This window comes from Eptesicus fuscus, chromosome 8, assembly GCF_027574615.1.
Source record: "Eptesicus fuscus isolate TK198812 chromosome 8, DD_ASM_mEF_20220401, whole genome shotgun sequence".
In the NCBI taxonomy this organism is placed as follows: domain Eukaryota; kingdom Metazoa; phylum Chordata; class Mammalia; order Chiroptera; family Vespertilionidae; genus Eptesicus; species Eptesicus fuscus.
The window spans coordinates 83,355,638-83,377,719 of record NC_072480.1 but is presented as its reverse complement, the minus strand read 5'-3'; the positions used below and the strand labels follow the sequence as shown (position 1 = coordinate 83,377,719).

The window sequence follows — 22,082 nt, the reverse complement described above, 5'->3', positions numbered from 1 at the left end:
ATTTTTAAAAGGATGGCAGAATTTTGAGCATGTCTGAATATTTCAGTTCTTTGATGGTTAGTTTTTTTATTATTATAAAAACATAATTAACATCCACCTCACCAAGTGGTTTAAGATGTGAAAAAGCCTAGAATCTTATGCATAGCAGACCATCAATAAAAGGAAGATGTTTCTCTGCCTTTGTAATAATAAAACCCATTGCATTTAGTTACAATAGAAATACCCTTTTGCCTTCTGATTAATCTGCCATCTCTTGTGTATCTCCTAATGCCTGTTTCCTTAAGTGCTGGACACCACGTATGTGTAAAATCTTAGCTATTTAATGAAATCGCCCTTTCAGCTCTGAAACTTTGAGACTAAGTCTGCTGCATCCTTTACAAAACATGTTTCATTGCTCTGCACACTTTCCAGGTTGGCAATGGTTAACAAAGAAACAGGGCCTATTTATAACGGAAGGCAAAATGGGGGAAAAAGCAATAAGGCTATCTTTTGCAAAATAGCACTTTTGCAAAACAGCGCTACCTTTCTGCACAAAGAACTTTTGTTTGGAGCAGGTAATGACAGGCTTAGTCACAGCTTTATTCCTGATCAATATTTTGGAAAGAACACAAGAGATGATGTGCATTACTGTCTAAAATTTAAAAGCAGCGTCTGAACCACTGACCTGGAGAAATTACACACAGGAGACTTTAGAATTTGGTTATTTTGCAGTTGTGTTGTTACGTTAAGCATTTTCTTTTCTTATAGTATGTAGTTGTTCTTCGTTCACTATGGCTCTGTGTCTGTCAGCTGAAAGGAAACGTGTATGGACTGTACAGTAATCAAAGGGATGAAAGATGAATGGGTGCAGAGCCTTTTTTTTTTTTTTTAAGCACCATTAACTCAATGGCATCTACCTGGAATGTCAGTGCACTTTGCTGATTTCATTTTGATAATGCTATAAGCTGGTCTCTGATAATTGCCTTCTGTAATTGGAACAAATTTATGATTATGCTAATTCATTCTCAGCCACCCAGTATATGGAACTGAGCTAATCCATATTTGTCCCAGCGTTTCCTTGGCAGATCATTACATGATTAGCCTTTCACTGTGGCTGATGGAATTGTTCTTCTGAACAGATCTGATTTCTCAGATGGTGTGTATATAGTATATGCAAGTGATCTGTGTTTGCATTCTTTATCTAATCATATGACTTCTATATCAAAATTTTAAACCAGTTTGATATGAACATTTAGAATCTTGAATGTTCTAATCATTAATGAGATGGCTATTGTCTCACTGCCTGAGTATATATTACATGACAGTAAGGAACGGGGAAATGGAATTGTTCATTAATATCCCCTCACCACCTCCTTAAAAACCTTATTCACATACCAGAAGTTGCAGGAGGAATACAGAAACAGTTATGAGGCTCCCTGAAAGCCAGCTCTTTCTCATCGGGCTAGAGAGTTCTTCCCATCCTAAAATAATCCCTTAAAATGAATCAGCACATTTCACTGTATTTTAGGTCATTCCTTAGGATACCAAGTTTTGGAAGCATCTCCTACAGGTTGCTTCATCAAATATTCAAAACCAGAATTCCTTTTGCCCTAGCAGATGGCAGTGAGCAAAGGTGGAATTAGCCAGGAGTGAGAGCCCTTGCACTATGGAAAACACGGCTGAATGGCAAATGGCGGCCTGTGTCCTCCCTTAAAAATCACCTTCTGATTGCATATCTCTTTCCATTCTTATCTCTATGTTTCATCCATTTGATGCTATCTTTTCTCTCTGATCACCATTCTTGACAATGCTTTACATTCATGCAAACATGTCTCATCTGCACTCATGACAATGTTACATTTTCTGTTAACAGTGGATCCAGGGTGTTCACTGTCCCCGTGACCATTTACCTGTCAAAATGAATAAAATATAAATAAATAACAGGAGGCTGCTCCTGACTTTCATAATGGAAGCAGGGAAGTGAAAGGACAACACTGATCTGACAAGAGACATACAATGTCAGAACATAAAGTTCCTTAGAAGCCAGGCCTCTACAGAGATCCTCACGTCTGTCATTTCATTCAGCATCAGGGAGTGTGATTCTCTCTGTGATCATTAGGTTTCCATCCCTTGCCTGGCTCTGCTGCTGTGGCTTCCCAATTAAGCTGAATTTCTGCTTCCTTTTGTGATGCATAATCAGATAAGTAGAGCTAGATTGAAGAAACTGCTGTGTAGGTGGCTTTAAAACCAATCTACACAGATTGGAAAAAGAAGGAAAACGAAGGGGAAACATGATAGTACTGCTATAAATAACTTGAAGGAAATATTAACAAGGAGAGAGAAGAGGACAGGTGACATCTAATCTCGGAAAGCGGGGAAGAGAGTAATGGCCTAAACTAACATTAGAAGATAATATGCTCCCTTATGCGAAAGGAGATGTCATGCTTATCAGTGGTGAAGTCCCAGTTAAGACATATGGGAATATGCCAAGTCAAACTGTGGGAAATGGTAAGGAGCCGCCATTTATTCGGTCAACAAGAGACATAAGAAATGGCTCATGTTTTGTGGTAGAAAAATTATTTGATGACTACTAGGTCAAATTCTACGATTTCTCAAGTATGTTAACTTAGATCACATAATCTGCAAAATGGGAGGAATAAGATTTTCTTTGCCTGCTTATTTTTTGGGGGGTAGGTATTGTGAGGATCAAGTGAGATAATGTATTGAATAGCTATGTGTGCCCTTGTGAGTATAGACATGATAACCAGTATCTCTGTGTGTTGCTTTGCCTTTTATTCAAGATCACAAGACAGCTGCTATTTGTTCAGAATCACATCCATGTCCATACAGGTGAACAGCACAAATGCCTTCCCCTTTTCTCAGGAAAGCAAGTGCTTTTCTGTAAGTCACCCAATAGGCTTAGCTGCAACCAGCCTCCTTAAGTATTTTAAGACTGCTGACTGTATCAGATTCTGGGGACTACTTGTCCCACTCATTTATTCTCATTAACAAAAAGCAAAATGAGATAGCAGATAACATTGAGAGGGTTACCATAACTTCTTATGAGCTACATGGGGACAAATATTGTTTAATTTTATTTGTTCATTCATTTAGTTATAGTTAACACACAACATTATTAGTTTCAGGTGTACAACACAATGATTCTATATTTGCATACACTGTGAAATGATCACCTCAATAAGTCTAGTTAACATTTATCACCTTACATAGCTACAAAATATTTTTTTCTGATGATAACTTTTAAGATCTACTCTCTTAGTAACTTTCAAAATATGCAATGAAGTATTATTAACTTTAATCACCATGGTGTACATTACATCCCCGTGACATTTCTTATGTACTGGAAGTCTGTATCTTTTGACCCCATTTCACCCCACCCTGTCTTTGGCATCCACCAATTTGTTCTCTATATGTACGAGCATGGGGTTTTCTATGTGTGCTTTTATTTCTTAGATTGCACATATAAGTGAATATTATTTTGCAAATAACATGTGATCATTGCATCCAAATCTGGCAAACTATCTGGATGACTGAGCACAGTCATGATGTGACTTAAAGTGAATGAGGCTTTTAGTGGTTAGATCAATTCCTTGGTGTGAAAGTCTAGAGGCCCACCCATAGTTGCTGTGGAATCCCATCTTTATTCTGCCTTTTCCAATCTGTCCCTACCCTTGTGTCCATGGGTGCCATCTCAGCCCTTCACCAGCTAGAATGCATACCTCAGCCTTCTGTTTTCTCACAGAAATCCAATCACACTTGCTATTTGGTAAGATGGTACCTTTACAATAAGTTTGAGAAGGGATGTAGAGAGGCTCTGACCACATTGTGAACTGCTGTGGCCTTCCAGTATTTCCCTAGATCTACACCACATCCCTCTAGTGTAGTCTTGTCTCTCCACCCAGTTTCATCAGACAAGGTTGCCTTCTTTTAGCAACTACTTTAAAAATATCTCTACTAGATCATATCTACACTCGACCGTGGGATCTAAAGCGAAGAATAATCTCTCTCTCCTTTGGCCCTTACCCTAAAATGCAGTTTGAACCTTTGTTGTATGTGTGTATGTGTTATCCCCAATCTCTAAATTTGCATGTACCTCAATTTGGGCTAGAACATTTATTCCACAGGTGCCAGTGAACATCCTCTGAAGTAGTTGCTATCCTATATAATAAAAGCCTAATATGTTAAGTGTCCAGTCGGCTGTTCAACCAATCAAAGCATAATATGCTATGATATGCTAAGGCCACTCAACTGCTCGCTATGATGTGCACTGACCCCCAGGGGGCAGACGCTCAACACAGGTCAGTGAGCACCCACAGGGGGAGTGCAGCTCAGCCAGAATCCCAGCTCACGGCTAGAAAGCACAGTGGTGGTGGTGGGAGCCTCTCCTGCCTCTGTGGCAGCACAAAGGATGTCTGACTGCCGGCTTAGGCCCACTCCCCATGGGAGCCATCAGTTGGACATCCCCCAAGGGCTCCCAGACTGTGAGAGGGCACAGGCCAGGCTGAGGGACCCCACCCCCCATGCGTGAATTTTGTGCACTGGGCCTCTAGTGTAATATATAAGATTTTAAATGATGTTCATGTTCTTAAGGAGCTTGCCAGTAAGTAGTGGAGAAAGTGATCATAGGTAATAAGTAGATGGATTGAGAAGCTTCAAATGTCATAAATCTAAAGTTACATCTATTTTATATTGAGTCTAACTGGAGTACTGGAATTGGGGCATAGAAACACTTGGTAGATAATATAATAGCTGGTGCTCATTGGCATTTTTTGTGGAATATGAAGGGAGAATTCAAGTTGATACCATCTAGAGTCAAAGGACAAAAGGCTTTGGATCCTGCCTATTAAAGTAGCTTTTTCATTCTAGTCTAATATTTTCTCCCCCACTTATAAATGGTTAATGACACCAGTTACCTTCTCATTCATTTACAGAATATTAATACTAAGAACAGGAGCTTGGGAATTCTGACTTACTACCTAATGGAAATATTTAGGTGTAAGATTTATGTATGTGTATAAATGTCTCTGGCAAAAGGTCAGAAGAGGTAAAATATCAGACTCATGCAGACATTTTCAAATGTAACTCAGGTCTCAGGCAAAATAATCTACCACTCTTCCAAAGATGGCTCCCTCCCCATCCAATTACAACATGCTGCCTATTGTTGAGAAAAATCTATAGACTGGTCAATTATATACCTTCTGTCCCCAGCTAACCAGAATAACGGATCAGGAACTGTCTGGCATGATGGTCTGCTTTTTCCAGATTTGTTTATAAACTGGTAAAATCTACAAATTGCAGACCATCTGCACATGGCACTATGTTCATGAATGTGGACATCCTGCAAATCCATCAGCTCATTATCTCTAAGTAACTAGTTTCTGTACATGCTTCTAACTTTGATTATCCATGTAAACAAAATAAATAGAAATCAGATGACATGTTTCTCTGAGGGGTGCATGTTTCCAATAACCTTCAGAATGTTAAGCCTCTCTGTCAAAGAGATGACCTGTTTGCCTGAGGTCATTTGGATCAATGACACAAATGTTCCTTAGCCTGGAAGTGGTCAATGTATTGATCCCATGCTAATCTGAAAATTTGTATTGCTTTTGTTAAGAGTTTAATTACGATTTTTCTTGTTGACAACCTCTTGTAAAATAATTTCTAAACTCAGTACAGATGCCTTTATGATACTTAAAGAATACTGTACATAAGTTCAAAAGGTCTTTGATGCTTGCCAGTCACTTCTGTGAGGAAGCCTTGAGAGTGGGTCATGAGGCATGAACAGTAATATTCTAGGATGATGGGGGAATTCCTAGCTAATGAAAAGGAATTAACTTTAGGGAGGACACTGAGCTCGTTTTTTGTGAAACAATCATGAGAAGCCAGAAAGCTGGTATGTGGAAAAGAGGAAGTAAATCTGCTTCTGATTCATGTATATGCTATGTTTGGCTCTTACAATATATTTTGTAATATATGATCCATCATGTTAGTATCAAGGAATGTTACATTAAAATATACACCCATGGCTTCTCATGAAAGATGGACGATCCAGTTACACTGGCAACCCTAGTCTGACCTGCCTGGTGGGTACACATTTGCACAGGTCCTGTGATCTTCATTTTGTCACAGTTGCCACCACTTCCCATACATAGTGATGTTAAATAGTCCATAAATTTGAAGACCGTTGTGAAACATGAAAAGCAAAAGAGATTTTAAGCAAAATGAGCTCATTGTCATTTTTCAGGGCACTAGCATTGTTATTTTTTTTTTAAATACTCTTATCTCTATCTAAAGTGGGAAAAGAAAACAAAACGAGAAACAAAGCGATAACATTTTTAAAGAAAAATGAGAGTGAGCTCATTTCTTCGTGGAAATGAAGAATGGCCCGTTGTCATTAATATGCAAGCAATGCACATGGATGTCTCACACACAGGGCCACTGCGGTGATTTATGTTACTTCCCTGGCCCCCAGGACCATTTGAGTTTGGAATGGCTGGTGTAGGGAATGCTTTTTTCTACCTTATTTATTAAACTATTCTACATTAGGAGCACTTAGCTCATCAAAAATGTTTTAAAATTTCTCTAAGTGACAAAAGCATAAATCCCAAAAGCAATCTGTCACTTTTATTAGCCCAGAAAATACCAAACTGATTTCCTCATAAAGATCTTGCCATCAGTTAAATGGATAAACTATTAGGTTATGAATAAAAATAGCCCCACAATTATGAGCCTACTAATGTGTTGATTGTTTATAGACATAATTGGATTGATGGACCTCAGCTATGACAGCATAAACACCAAGGGTACCAGAATGTGTATATCTATGACACCTCATTCATCCTACATCGATGTTTTTCAAACTATGATTTGGGAGACCCAACAGCAGATCATTGTATATGTCCATAGTACATGCAGGTGGGTAGGGGGATAGATTGGATGACAGGGGCAAAGTATATGATGGCAAAAGATGTGCATTGGACATCTCTGCAGGGTATGATTGACGTAGAAGGGGAAAGATGTGAATGATCTCCCCTGGAATTATGCAAACTTGGTCCTGGCTATGGCCAATCTTATACAGCTTAGGGCCCCTCACTTCCGCACCAGTCAGAAGATCTTTCCTTGTTAATCTGTTTTTAATTTTGAGCTTCAGATAAACTAATTTGAGGAAACATTTTATGGCAAAATATAAATTTGAAAACTACTGTGCTACATGAGAGTAAAAGAGTTATCCTACCTAATAATAGACAAATATGCAAATTGACCATACCTCCGACACACCCACAAGCCACGCCCACCATCCAATCAGAGCGAGCATGCAAATTAACCCAAACCAAGATGGCTACAGCCACAGAGAGCAAGGTTTCCTAGGTAACAGAGGAAGCCAAGCTTTCCGCCTGCCCTTGCCAGGCCTAAGCCTCCACTCAAGCTACAGAGTTTCAATTATAGAAGGTAAACAAATTCAAACAGAATGGTGGCAGAATGGAGCTTGAGAGAGCAGGCCAGGGTTGCCGCCAGCAACAGGGGAAGCAAAGCTTTCCGCACACCCTGGCCGGGCCCACCCGCTTAAGGCAACAAAGTTTCAATTATAACCCCAACACAAATGGCTGCCGGCCTCGGAGGGAGCCCCAGGCTTGGCTTGGCTCCGCTCCAGGCTACAAAGTTTCAATTGTAGAAGGAAAATAAATCCCAGATACCAGGGCCTCTGCTTGGGTTGCCAGGGTGCGTGGCCGGCCTGCAAACTACCACAGGCCCCTCGCTCAGGCCGCCCCACGCCCCAAGGGAACCCCCACCTGATCCGGGACACCCTTCAGGGCAAACCAGCTGGCCCCCACCCCTGTACCAGGCCTCTATCCTATCTAATAAAAGAGTAATATACAGATTGATCATCACTGCAACACACAATATAGCTGCCCCCATGTGGTCAAAGATCCTGCCCCCATGTGGACACAAGATGGCCACCATAAGATGGCCAGCAGGAGAGGGCAGTTGGGAGGCACCTGGCCTGCAAGGGAGGGCAGTTGAGAAGGACCAGGCCTGCAAAGGAGGGCAGTTGGAGGTGATCAACCCTTCAGGAGAGGGCAGTTAGGGGTGACCAGGCCGGTAGAGGAGGGAAGTTGGGGGCAAACAGGCTGGCAGCAGAGTTGTTAGGGGGTGATCAGGCTGGCAGGCAGAAGTGGTTAGGGGCAATCAGGAAGGCAGGCAGGCAAGCAGTTGGGAGCCAGCAGTCCTGGATTGTGAGAGGGATGTCCGACTGCCTGTTTAGGCCCGATCCCAAACGGGCATTCGGACATCCCTTGAGGGATCCCATATTGGAGAGGGTACAGGCTGGGCTGAGGGACAACCCCCCTCCATGCAAGAATTTCATGCACCGGGCCTCTAGTTTCTAAGATAAAGTGATTGTTTTCAGATCACTAAATAGCTTTTCCTTGAAGGTGCCACAGTGAACCAACAGGAAGAAAAGAAATTACCCTAGTCTTCTCTGAAAAATTCTGTGACCACATATTCTTCCAAATATTTATATATGTATATACTATATAAAATATATATATATATACACATATGTACATACATATACACACACACTAGTATATATATGTATATACATATATATAATTTTATTGTTTTATAAGTTTATAACAGTAATCATACAATTGTGCATTTTGACTGTAATGTATTATGAGCATTTTGTGTTTTCACTAGTTGAAATCATGATTTTTAATGCCTATATACTAATAATACTATATCATATTGTTGAAACACGATTTATTTAAACATAGCTCTATTTGGCATGCATGTAACTTTGGCATAATTTTCCCTTTTTCTTTCTTCTTACCAAAAATAACTTATTGTGGTTAAGGTTTTGTTTATAGCCCTACTACTTTTTTCAGTAACTTCCTGGGATCATAATTATAAGAACAAAATGCATTACTATATTTAAGACTAGCTGATGGAGATAAATTAAAGCAGGATGGGGAAGTGAAGGGAAGGGAACTTGCTGTGCATGTGTGTGTGTGTGTGTGTGTGTGTGTGTGTTGTTAATCTTCACCTATATATATACACAAACACACGTACGCATATAGTGGTTTTTAAACTATTCAGATTGTCCTCAGATCATCACAGCATTAACCTCCTACCTATCCAATTTGTGACAAGTGTTTTCTTAGTTTATTGGCCACTTCATTGTGTATATGATTTAAATTTTCAATTTGAAGCCAAACCTCTACTTGATGATTATGGCTTTAATAGCCTCTCGGCCAAGTTTTTTGGTTGTTTTTTTTTTGTTTCTTTCCCCAATCACAGTTTACATTCAATATAATTTTTTTCTTAGTTCCAGGTGTACAGCACAGTGGTAGACAATCATGTACAAGATCTGGTCAGGAAAGCTTTCTTCGATTTCCAGGTGCTGGGACTTCCTTTGGCTTCGTCTCCAGGGATACTGCCCCAGGGTTTTTTTCTGGCTAGTTAACTCACTAGGAATAATTTACTTATGGACCAGGGCTGACTTTCCTGACTTCCTGACCAGCTGTTTGAGGGGAAGCATGGAAAATGATCCCTGAGGTGGGGGCACAAGGGAACAGCTTTCTAAGTGCTACAAATCTCAGGAGTAGGGAATTAATCAGAAAACCAGGCAATTTACACTCTGAATTTCAGAGTCAGGAAGAGTGTGGGGTGGGACAAAGCTTCCAGACCTACTTTTAGCAGGCAGATCTATTCTTTCAAAACTCCAATACTATTGGCTTTTAGTGTGTGTTTCATCCCAGATATTGGTGACAGTGTTACTCCCAGCTTTTATTTTCTTGGGGTGATGTGCATTTAAATGTTTATTTTCATCGTACCCATAAAATACGTGGGTACGTATTTTAAAATTCATGAAAGAATAAACTATGCTGGTTAGTGGGGAATGGAGGACATTTGTCACAGACTGGTGGCCAGATGTGACATAAACTTGGTTGCACTCTCCTGCTTCGCTCGCCAGAGCAGTGCTTCTGGGCTCTGGGTCATTAGCCAGAGCCACACCTCCAGGCTGGACTGCGGGGTGGGTAGTCAGCTTGCTTCTTTACTTCATGGCCCTGCATCACATTGGCTTTTCAGCTCATCTCCATGTTTTTAAGCAGTTCTCAGACCTCTTCTTTGGTCTATTTGCTATCATTTTCTTTTCTAATATTGAGTTTTTCTAGGGATGATTTGAGATAGTGATGATTTAGGGTACTCTAAACTCTCATTTACATGTCGGCACTTGAGATAAATATCATTAAAGGTTTTCTTCTGATAATCCCTTTTTATAGAGATTAGCATATCTTGATTACATCAAATTGTTATATAACAGATGCCACTTGTTTATTGGTGATAAATTAGAATTCTCAAGATTTAAGCATGAAATGAGGCATCTTCTTCTAAAAGCATCTCTCAATGATCTGTGCTAATGGTGGGCAGAATGATGAAAAGTGCCCTGGTGCATATGTTACTGTGTGATGGCTCTGGGGTAGCCACTGCCCTTGCTTTCCATGCTAAGTAATTACTGTGTGCAGCATATGCCAGTAACTAGAGCTAAGCGGTTACTGTTAAGCAAGAGATGTGTGCAGTGCTACCAAGATGGTGTGAAAGGTGAAGATGTCATTCAGATGTGGAAGCAGAGGACACAATGAGGAAGGAGAGATGTTAGTTCAGGGGAGGACTGGCCTGCTCAGTGAAATAGAAGAGGTATAGGTAGTGCACCCCAACTCGGGGGAGGATGAGGATCTAGGGAGCCGACGGTTCCATCTGTGTCTTTTTCAGGTGTCCAAGGTAAAGAGAAGTTTGGACCAAGGATAGGATTAGGTGGAATTGGAAGAAGAAAATATGTCAGAAAAAGCAAATCTGAGATGGGACTAGCCTACGCTCAGAGGAGGTGGAAAGTGAGCTTCCCCAGAAGCGAGGATGGACCTTAAATGTGGTAGATGTCTAACCCCATCTAAACAGCCACTGAATCAATGATGGAATGACATAAATGATCACCAAAGAAACCTATACCTAAAACTAGGGAACACTGAAATTTCAATTTATGTGCCTATGATTGTCCAAATATATATGACCGTGGCCTTTACACATTTTCACCCCTATATTAACATTTGTTTAAAGTGAAATGTACTGACTTGGAACTTGTCTGACAGCATAATATTCTCTCAGCACAAAGTACGTGTGCTGCTCTCTGAGCTCCATTTTGCACCAGTGTTGAAACATCATCATAGTCATCAGAATTCTAATAAAATGAAATATAATGAAATGACCTAATTGCAGTCACCTCTTTTCTCTCTTCTACTGCGTTTTTAGAAAATGGGTCAAAGTCAATAGGAGGCAGTCCTTTTCCTGCCTCCAGTTTATTAACTTGAGTATTCATTTCCTGAATATACCAAAGTTCCTAATTAAAAGGGATGGGATATGGAATAAAGAGGGGGGAAAAAATCATTGCTGTTGCTCTCTTTTCCGCACATCAAAATTGCTCACCTTCCAATGAAAAAAAACAACAACAAAGTGTTTTGTTGTTGTTGTTGTTTTAAATGACTTGTAAAGTTAACATTCTTTCTTCTTATAGGTGGAATGGCTGAAAAATGAGGAGCCCATTGACTCAGAACAAGATGAGAACATTGACACCAGGGCTGACCATAACCTGATCATCAGGCAGGCGCGGCTCTCAGACTCTGGGAATTACACCTGCATGGCAGCCAACATCGTGGCCAAGAGGAGGAGCCTGTCCGCCACAGTGGTAGTTTATGGTAAGACCAGCCCAAAGGCCAGGAATGGAGTACAGAAAGCAGAGGAGTAGAGGGATGTGTGTTTTATTACCATTTAACTTTCAGAGCTGAAAGGTCTTAGGGGGTCATCCACCACTGTGTTCTCTCCTGCTTCTCGCATTTGGCAGGTGGGAACACATTTCTATTGCTATTAATGTTTGCTCCTTCCTCCAATATTGGACTTCCATGAGGTAGGCAGTGACATTTCCAACCACTCTTGATCAGAAAATAATTTTAGAAGTTGTTTATTTTCTTCCATTGCGTTTGTATTGAAAAAAAAAAAAATTGAGGTGGGCAACTTCTGCTCCCCTCCCCCAGCCTCCCCAGACCTGCTGGTGGGAAGTTTCTCTCCTGGCATATGAAATCCACCATAAACAAACATCACTATTTACTGAATATCTGGGGTATTGTATATAAAAAAAAAAATACCCAGCTATTTAAGTAAAGGCATTCCTTTCTACAATAGAAGAGCCCTGGGATTTATTTTTTGAGGAACTTAAAGTAATAGAAATTCAAATGCTGATATTTTCTTCTTATACTCTGGATTTTCAAGTGCTTTAGAGATATGGTAATGAGTTCTTTCTATTTTTCATAATTTTCCAGCAAAGAAAATGATCTGTGTCCCTCCTTATATCAGATGAATAGGCTGAGGGGCACAGATGCGGTAAGCCTAGTCGCTCACCTCATGATGGAGCAGCCAGTGTGTGTCTGCAGGGTCTCTCGGTCCCTGGATGCCTAACTCACAACTACTGGCACAGTGGCTTGCACATAGTAGGCAATCAGTAAAAACCTTTCTCCTTTTTTTTCTCCCCTCCCCATTTTCTCTCTCAGTGAATGGAGGCTGGTCTTCCTGGACAGAGTGGTCAGCCTGCAATGTTCGCTGTGGTAGAGGATGGCAGAAACGTTCCCGGACCTGTACCAACCCAGCTCCTCTCAATGGTGGGGCCTTTTGTGAGGGAATGTCAGTGCAGAAAATTACCTGCACTTCTCTTTGTCCTGGTGAGATATACACAGACTCCTCCCTTTCCCCTCCTGATCCACCAACACTAGTAAGCTGGTGTGAAGCATTCCACATATCACCTTCTTTCTCAAAGTGACCCTCTCCCAAGTTCTTAGAGAGCCTTTGTCCAAAATGCTAATGTAGAACTCAGTGTAATAGCAAGAACATGGGTGAAATACCTCTGTTTGGGGGCATATGTAGTTTTTAATCCTCAAATGACCCTGAACACTCACCATCAATAAGCCAAATGCTTTGAAGTATTTTTATACCTCCCGTGTTTGATTGGGCTAAGCCATGCCCTTCTCTCCCTGGGTTCTCCCATTCTATGGCATTAATTTTTATAATAGCTAGCAGAAATTAAGTTGTCTGTGAACACAAAACAGGAACCAAAAATTTGACTCTTTATTATATCAGTTGTCAATCCACCAAGCTTACCAGTTTTAGCTCTGTATTTAACTGCAATACAATTGGCAGAGATTGTACAGCATCACAGCAGTTTATTCTACATTTGATCTATGCTTGCCTTCCTTTCTGAATAGAGATAGACTACACTTGCCAAATATGGCTTTTATAGGTTATTTTGTTCATCTCTTATTGGCTCTAACCCAATTTCTACAATGAGAAATAGATGAGACGGAAGATGACTTTCTTTATGGAAAACATATCCTCCCACTGAGAAATAAATTGATCCTGGGTCTCATATGCATTATGAAACATTAACTCCGAGGACACTGGACTAGAGCCTCTTGTCTAGAATTTCAAATCTAGTTCCACTCAAAGCTAAGGTGAGGCTCTCTCCAGCAGTGTATTCTTGGAGTTTCATTTTGCATTTATTGAGTGCTTACTATGTGCAAGATACTTTTATACACGTAATCTCTTTTAACTCTGTGTTGTGAGTTTTATTATCCCCAGTTGACAGAAATAGGCCAAGTGACTTTCTCAGGGTTGCTCAGCCAAAAAACTGGCAGTCAAGGACTCAGACATTCTGTTTCAAGTTCAGTATTTTTTTGTTACCCTATTCCTAATTGCTCTTGATTAAAAACTGCAAATTCATAACCCACATAAACATGGTTGGAGTATTCCTAGGAGGTAATAGGACAATTGCCTCAAACAGCTGCCATGATCTCTAGGGTTGATTGTTAGTAAAATTCAGTTTGTTCATTTCTACATACAGCAGCAATTTGTGATCCAAGGAATCTATTTATATAAGTCTTGGTATCTTGGGGTTTGACTGACCTGTTTTAGTTTAATACTATCAATATATATGGGTTTATTGTTTAGGGGGTTTTAGAGCTTAAAGATAGTTCATTCTGCTCTCTGTTCTAAACTGTCAACACCCAAGGAAGTGGTGACTACCACTGCTTACTGCACATTGTTTATCTGTCCATCCAAGCTGCACTTGAGCGTGAAAGACTGGGGAAGAATGGATAATGGCATTGTTAGCCAACCCGAGGGCACTGGTAAAGAGAATGCTCGCCTAAATTCAGTAATTGGCCTCATCCTGAAAGAGCTAGAGAATTACACCACTGCTTTTGCTAGTCTATCTCTTTAGGAAAGAAACCATGGAGAGAAGATAAATGAATATGTTATTTTGTTTCTTGTTGTTTTGGTTATTGCTTTAAAATTCAGCTCTAAGAACAGCAGTCCTGGGGTGAGTCTCCTGACCGCTGCCTGATTCATTCTAATGATGGTTCCTTTGGTTTCTCTTTGAAGTGGACGGGAGCTGGGAAGTGTGGAGCGAATGGTCAGTCTGCAGCCCAGAGTGTGAGCATCTGCGGATCCGAGAGTGCACAGCACCACCCCCAAGGAACGGGGGCAAATTCTGTGAAGGGCTAAGCCAGGAATCTGAAAACTGCACAGATGGCCTCTGCATTCTAGGTAACACCTTCTGTTTAGCATCTTCAGTGTTTGTCCGTAATATGAAAAGAAACATCATAATTATTACTTGTGTTAAATATGTTAGCAGAAAGCAAAATCTTCAAGGGTGAAAAGTATAGAAAAGTAAGCAAAATCTCCAAGAGCAAAATGAAAATGGGTGAAAAGTGTAGAAAAGTAGACAAATACATTTTTAGTAAAGCTGGGATCACTTGGAATGTTTTATAAATGTGTATAGTTATTATTGATTTGACTAGATAATGTTTTAGAAGAAATGATGTAAGAAGACATTTTAGACTTTTTAGCTTAGCAGTTCTTTTCTTTTAATAGCCTGCATTTTAAGTTTGGTGAAATTCTGACCACCATGTCTATATTTCTCCCAAGAATTATATAGCACTATAAAGCACTTAATCATCTTCAGAGACCATGGTTTTGTGGCAAGGGATGTGTTGTGACTGTTATCTTACAAGTGGGGGCTGGGATTTATGATACCTGAGGAGGTGGGTGGCTTTGTATCAAATTGGTCTGGCAGAGAAAGAAATGGAATGTACATTTCAAAACTCCCAAGCCTTTATTCCTGAAATTACATTCTTCCATCTCCAAGTGACTCTGCCTGAGTATGGGAGGATCAAGTAGTCACAGAGAGACAGGTTTTCCTCTGTTGCTGTCCCTCACTACCTTTGTGACCCTGGATAAGTTGCTTGTGTCTCTGACTGTAAGTACCCCAAATGGTACCCATTTTTTGTTATTGTGAAGACTAAATGACAAAAAATATATACTTGAATATTTCGTGGCACAGAGTAGGTGCTCAGTAAATATGAACCCGTTCTCCATCTGCCCACTCATCGAGCTAAGGTTTACTGATTTTGCTTAGGTCCTTAAGGAACCAGAGATTCAGGGCATTGAACTAGGAAAATATATAGCAAAAAATAACATAGCTCAATACTAGTGTGTCACTTTTTATTTGGGAAGATGGCAGGATGAAGAAAATATCTATTCTAAGTTGGATTTATTTTTCTAAATCAATACAACTGGGTACCCTTGAAAGCAAGCATATTCAAACATGCTAACTTATATTTTTTTAAACTAAGTCTACATGTTTAATACATTGGTTAAAATGATGAATATGTTTTTAAATGAGCAACAATGGTGCCTTTTTTTTTTTTTTTTTTTTTTTTGCTATTACAAGTATTGAGTACCTGCGTATGTCAGATACAATACATGGGACTGAAATAGAATGCAACCTAGCCCCCAGTCTCAGTGATGGAAGGAAGGACCCTCCACTCTAATGAATATATTCCAACCATTTGTCTTCCTCAAAATTCCTTTGCCCTTCTAAAATGTAAGGAAACCTAACACAAACTCAGTAGCAAGAGGTTTAAGGAAATATGTTTCTGACTACTCTTGACTGTTACCAGATTTTTCTGAAATATACCTTGGAAGTATGACTATTTTTTTAAATGTGTAGCCATATTTGAATTGACACAGTTAGAACTGTGACACTCACAGGTCTTCTAAAGAGGCATTGATAATACAACTATTTAGTTATCAACTGAATTTTAGGTAATCATAGTCATAAGTTTCCCATCAACCACCAGTAAGATCTGCACTAAAGGATATCAGGCCTAAACCTTACTTGACTAATACTTAGTCCAGTTACCATTGAAGATGTATAATGGTTAGCCCCTCAAGTAAGAAAGAATTGTTATCAAGTTCAGTGATCAAGAGTTGTTTAGCGCTGAAATGAATTACCAGTACTGAGAGGGTATTGGACAAGCCTACATCCCAACTCTAAAATTTGAGATGCGTGATTGTCAGGGTTCTCCAGAGAGAACCAATGAGATAGATAGATAGATAGATAGATAGATAGATAGATAGATAGATAGATAGATAAAGATAGATAGATAGATAAATGAGATTTATTATGAGGAATAAGCTCACATGATTATGGAATTTGGCAAGTCCCAGATCTGCTGAGCCAATGTCCCAGTTGATAGACTAGCAGGCAGGAGAATTCTAACTTGAGAAGGATCAAGCTTTAGACAGACTGGGTGAGGCCCTGGGAAGCAATTATAGAGGGCAATCTGCTTTTCTTAGTCTGGGGATCTAAATGCTGGTTTCATCTGAAAAGACCCAGGTAATGTTCAGTCAATTACCTGGGCACCTGATGGCCAGTCAAGCTGACACATAAAATTAACCATCACAGATGCAAATTTACTTGTGAAGTTCCAAAGTGTAGTTCCTTCCTTTGAGCCAGAATGGCCATAGTTCAGACAGTCGCTTTTAAGCAATTCCTGTGGGCATTGATCATGTATGGTTTTAGTCACGTGTGTGTGGTTTAATGGGTATCTCATTCCCATTACCCATAGTGGAAATAATATAACTAGGAAGGCAATGAGGTTTGAAATATGTTCAGCATTGTAGTGTGAGTTTAGAATGCTTTGTGAGCCTCTTCTTTCTATTCAATTTACTCATGCCCGCATTCCCTTTTCTGCTTAAGCATGTTTTCTCTAGCATCTTTTGTGTATAGTGTGCATATTAGTAACTGTCAGATGTGATCAAGAATATTGATGGCTACAATGTGTTAGAAATTAATTAAATATATTTATACTAGAGGCCTGGTGCACAAATTCAAGCACGGGTGGGATCCCTCAGCCTGGCTGACGATCAGGGGCCAATTGGGGCCGTCTCACCCATTCCAGGGGGAGGGACCACGGGAGGTTGGCTGGCTGGAGCACACTGACTACCAGGGGGTAGCTCCTGCATTAGGCGTCTGCTCCCTGGTGGTCAATGCGTGTCATAGCAACCGGTCATTCAGTCAACAGGTTGTAACCGTCGCTTAGGCATATATATAGATATAGATATAGATATAGATATAGATATAGATATATATATAGATATATATATATATTTGAGAAAGGGGTATGTTTATGAGTCTAACACCAGGATATATTCTGTCCTTTCAGACAGAGTGGCTACCAATATCAACAAAAATGGATAACAGATTACTATCTCTGCAGAAAGCAATGAACAGCATTCTAATTAAAAGATGTCAATACCCCTTTGCACCTCTTGCTGGCACTCTGTTCCAATGGTCTTGGTGAACTAGCTGTGCTCTCTGGATAAAGATTCAGTGAATGCTGGGTTTGATTAAAATAGCATTTGCCAACAGCTTTATGGAGCAGTAGTTTTGTGAAGGATCTAGGTCATGTTACAATTTGGGAATTTTCTCCATCCTCATATCCTATATGTTTTCATCTATGCCAAACAAGACCCTAAAGCAGTTCCTCAACTTCTCTTAGAAGACCTATAATTCTTTGATTTTATTTAGCTTTCAACAAAGCATCTGGGTTGCCTTTGTGGTCCCTGAGGGTAGCATTTCACCAAGAGATGGAGCTGCCAGCTCTGAATGATCACTTTAATATTTGGGTGTGATTGTTGCTTGGTCAGTTGTGACTGGAGCACAAAACTTTAGTGTGAAGCTGTCACAGATGGTCACACCTAGGTGCTGTCATCAAGAAATTACATGCCCCACCCTAGCTGGTTTGGCTCAGTGAACAGAGTGTTGGCCTGTGGACTGGAGGATCCCGGGTTCGGTTCCAGTCAAAGGCACATGTCTGGGTTGTGGGCTTGATCCCCAGTGGGAGGCAGGCAGTAGGCAGCTGATCGATGATTCTCTCTCATCATTGATGTTTCTATCTCCCTCTCTCCCTTCCTCTCTGAAATCAATAAAAATATATTAAAAAGAAAAAGAAGAAGAAGAAGAAATCACATGCCCCAAGACTGGTGATAGTAAGATTAGGCCATCTTTGCCAATAGTAGTTAGTGCAAGGATCCAAATTGAAAGCATAAGCTAATCCTCTGACGCCTTTCTTTCCAGAATGATAATTACGTGACATATTGTTGAGAAATAAGAACTTGTGTGGTTCCATGTTTTCTAAACACCAGAGTCAGGTAGTTTTTTGACCATGTCATTTCTGCCTGCTGAACTTAGCTTCGTCTATGCTCTGAGGAGCACAACCAGAGGTAAATGACATATGCATGCCTCATTGAAAGGAACAGAAGGGTGAAAATAGCAGGGTATTTAGCTTGATCCTAAGAAATAAGAAAAGCCTGCTCCCTCTTCCTTTACTCCAGCAGATATAAAACTAAGGGCTTTGACTTGAGAAGATTAAATAGATCTGCTTCAGAGAGGATTAGTGCCTTGAGGTGTAGTAAGACTGAAGCCAGAGAAATGCCACAGGGGCCTGAAAGAGAGAGGAAATCTTCAAGGCTGAGCTACCTGATAGTTAATCCAGCCTTCTGGTCAAGATATAAGATAGGTCAGTTCAACATTGATAGCTCAGAAACTGAAATAGCAGTTAAACTGTGGTTTGTTTTCATTTCTGATGGATACATTGATAAGAAAAGTTTGAATTGACAGTTTGGAAACCACATCAAGGACAAAGACAATAGTAGGTTCAATTAAACAACCCCAAGCTTAGATTTAACAATCTAACAACATTATCTATTGAATGATCTACTTAAATGACCTAAAAAAAGCACCTGAAAAGGTGAGCTTGTAATCACATCAAAATAAAGGTCGTCTTGCTAAGCATTTTATCTTGGACTATTCTCAATGTCATTGTCATCCTTACAGTAATTACCCAAGTCCCTTCTCTATCTTTCCTAGGACACCATTCTGGAGTTGGCTCAGTGCATCTGAAACAACTTTTACATTTTGCTAATGGTTTATGGAATGCCTATTTTGTATATAGGATTATAATGGATAGGTGTCCTTTTACCTTAACAAAACCCATCATTTCCTTTCTTTAGGCAAAAAGTCCTGAATCATACTTGACTCATTCTTAAACTTTTTGTTGGATAAGTTCATATTTCAGAACCAGCTGCACTGCACAATTGCTTAATTATAGTGTAAACTTTATATAGCAAAGAAATGAAAATGGCGTAGCAAGATAACATGCTAGCACAATCCATTCTTAAATTGTCATGAAATTTCCAGCTGCTTGCTAATTCTCCCAGGTAGTTTTAATATTAAAAATCCATTTTCAATTTACTGTACATAGTAGGTGCTCCTTTTTTATAATAGGTGCTTTCTGCATAACAAACAATAGATTAATTCAGAGTTGCCTTCATGTGTACTTCATAGCAAATGTGAATACAGTATTGCAAATCCACAAGAGTAAATAAGAGGGTAGGACTGGGAACATATGGTATCATTAGCAGCTTAGCAACAATCTCTCCCCCATACCCCAATAAACACTTTACCATTATGGGATTCAATAAGAAGACCAGTGACTAACAAGCTTTAAAGAGACAGAGTAGAATGGCTCATGACTAAAATTTCCATTGTGCTTAATTAAAAAAGAAAATAAAGCAGAGAGAGCCCCATACTCATGTGTCCTAGTAAAAGCATTTTTTAAAAAATTCGATAAGGCTAAATGTTTCGTTTTTGTGCTTAAATTCAAATGCCATGAGTAGAACTGAGCATAAAGAGAATGAAGATAAACCATATACAACAAATTATCATAAAATGTCTCTCCTTTGTTATCCACCCACTGTAGACTTTTCTACTTTTATGCCTTGTTAATAAAGATAGCCTTCCAGTCAAGATGGTGGAGTAGGTAAATGCAGTGCTGGCCTCCTCCATGATCACATCAAAATCACAACTAAATTATAGACCTATGATCATTGAGAACCACCTGAACAGAACTCTTTAAGGATGTAAAGAAGAAACCACAAAAGACTGGTAGGACGGGTGGAGAATCGAAAAGGATAGGTCCCACACCCACAGTATACTCATTAGGACTAAGGAGGGGTATCATAGCTGTGAAGCTTTCATTGAGGAGCAAGGGTTATAAAACAGTTAAGATACCTTTTTTTTTTTTTATCCAGGAAATTTCCCCCTATCACCATCTTTATTTTCTCATAGACCTGTGCTACATGTACATAGTTATGACAGAGTAACCAAGGTAAGAATTTCTTTTTCAGCTAATAGAAATCAAGGTATTTAGTTTACCCTCATCTCTCTTCTATCCACTTTTTTCTATTCCTATACACTTTACTTCCCAACATATATCAATATGTACTTTTTTTATACTTGGCTTACATTATTTTGGTGGAATTGGACAGGAAGTGCTATGTCTTGCTTCAGAAACATGATCTCTGGCAGTTTCTCTCAGGCACATCCTGTTCACTTTATCCACTTTAGAAGAAGAATTGAAATAAAACACCTCCACTGTAAATAGGAAGGACTTTAAAATTAAATTTGGGCATCTGGAGAGCAGAAGCAGGATCACATTACTTAAAGTAGAAAAAGACAAAAACAAAGCAAAATAAAACAAAAACGCAAGGAAATTAAAGAGACAAATAAGAACCAATCCCCATGATAATGTAAACTGGAGACAGAAAACCTATTAGAAAACTTAAAAACATTTCTTAAGGAAATGAAATTTTAGCCATACAACCAGAAAGTTGGTGGAAATGCAAATCATTATAGCAAAAGTAAAAATATTTTGTAGGTAATATATGCCTAAGAAGCACAGGGAAGGCAGCAGTTCTGAAGTAGGCATTGTTAGAAGACACAGAGGTTAAGCTTCCATGAGGCTGATCCAGGATGGATCTGCATTGATTTGGCATTCAGAGCAAAGGGTGAATAGCCTTCCACTGCCCTCTTTGATTCTCAGTTTATACTGGTTATCCTGTTTGCAAATTAGGAATAGACATGAACCTAGAATTGTGAAAAATAAATGAGCTGGGCCTACAGCATTCAACATTAACCTCGTTTAGAAAAGAACAAGTTGAAAACTCAGGAGTTTGGGGGTCAGATTTCATGAGTTTGGATTTTGATTACAACACTATGAGCAAGTTTCTTAAGCTTTAATTATCTATAAAATAAATGTTATAATAGTGCCTCATAGAAAGGGTGTGTTTTGTTTTTTTAGGAGGCAATAGGCAAATCCATTCAAAGCATTTAGCATCCATAGTAAAAACAATAACTATTGTGTGTGTGTGTGTGTGTGTGTGTGTGTGTGTGTGTGTTCTAGTAAAGGGATTCCTGTTTCAAAAAAAGTTATGTTTTTCATGACCTGCAAAGGTACTGACAGTGTGACACTATATATATTTAGTTAAAACATTTCCTAGTGCATCTATTAAAATAAGTGTATTTGTCATTAAAATCTATTGTATTGTATGGTCACCATTTTATCCTCTTCTATCACCCTCATGAGTTTTTTTTTTTCTTAATCTCTCCACCTTTTTCACCCAGTCCCCCATCAGTCCTCCCCTCTGACAGCTGCCAGTCTGTTGCTATGAATTTGTTTCTATTTTGTTTGTTAGTTTAATTTGTACATTAGATTTCATATATAAGTGAAATTATATGGCACTTGTCTTTCTATGACTGGCTCATTTCACTTAATATAATACTCTCTAGGTCC

General features: G+C 39.4%; 1 protein-coding gene across 1 annotated transcript in view; it reads left to right on the top strand.

Annotated features, from left to right (window-relative positions):
• UNC5D (unc-5 netrin receptor D) overlaps positions 1 to 22,082 on the top strand; it is a 502,716-nt gene that overhangs the window by 390,050 nt on the left and 90,584 nt on the right. Inside the window, exons 5-7 of the mRNA XM_008146184.3 lie at positions 11,573 to 11,753; positions 12,603 to 12,770; positions 14,485 to 14,649. Of these exons, the coding sequence (XP_008144406.1) occupies positions 11,573 to 11,753; positions 12,603 to 12,770; positions 14,485 to 14,649 (514 nt within the window). The remainder of the gene's footprint in view (positions 1 to 11,572; positions 11,754 to 12,602; positions 12,771 to 14,484; positions 14,650 to 22,082) is intronic.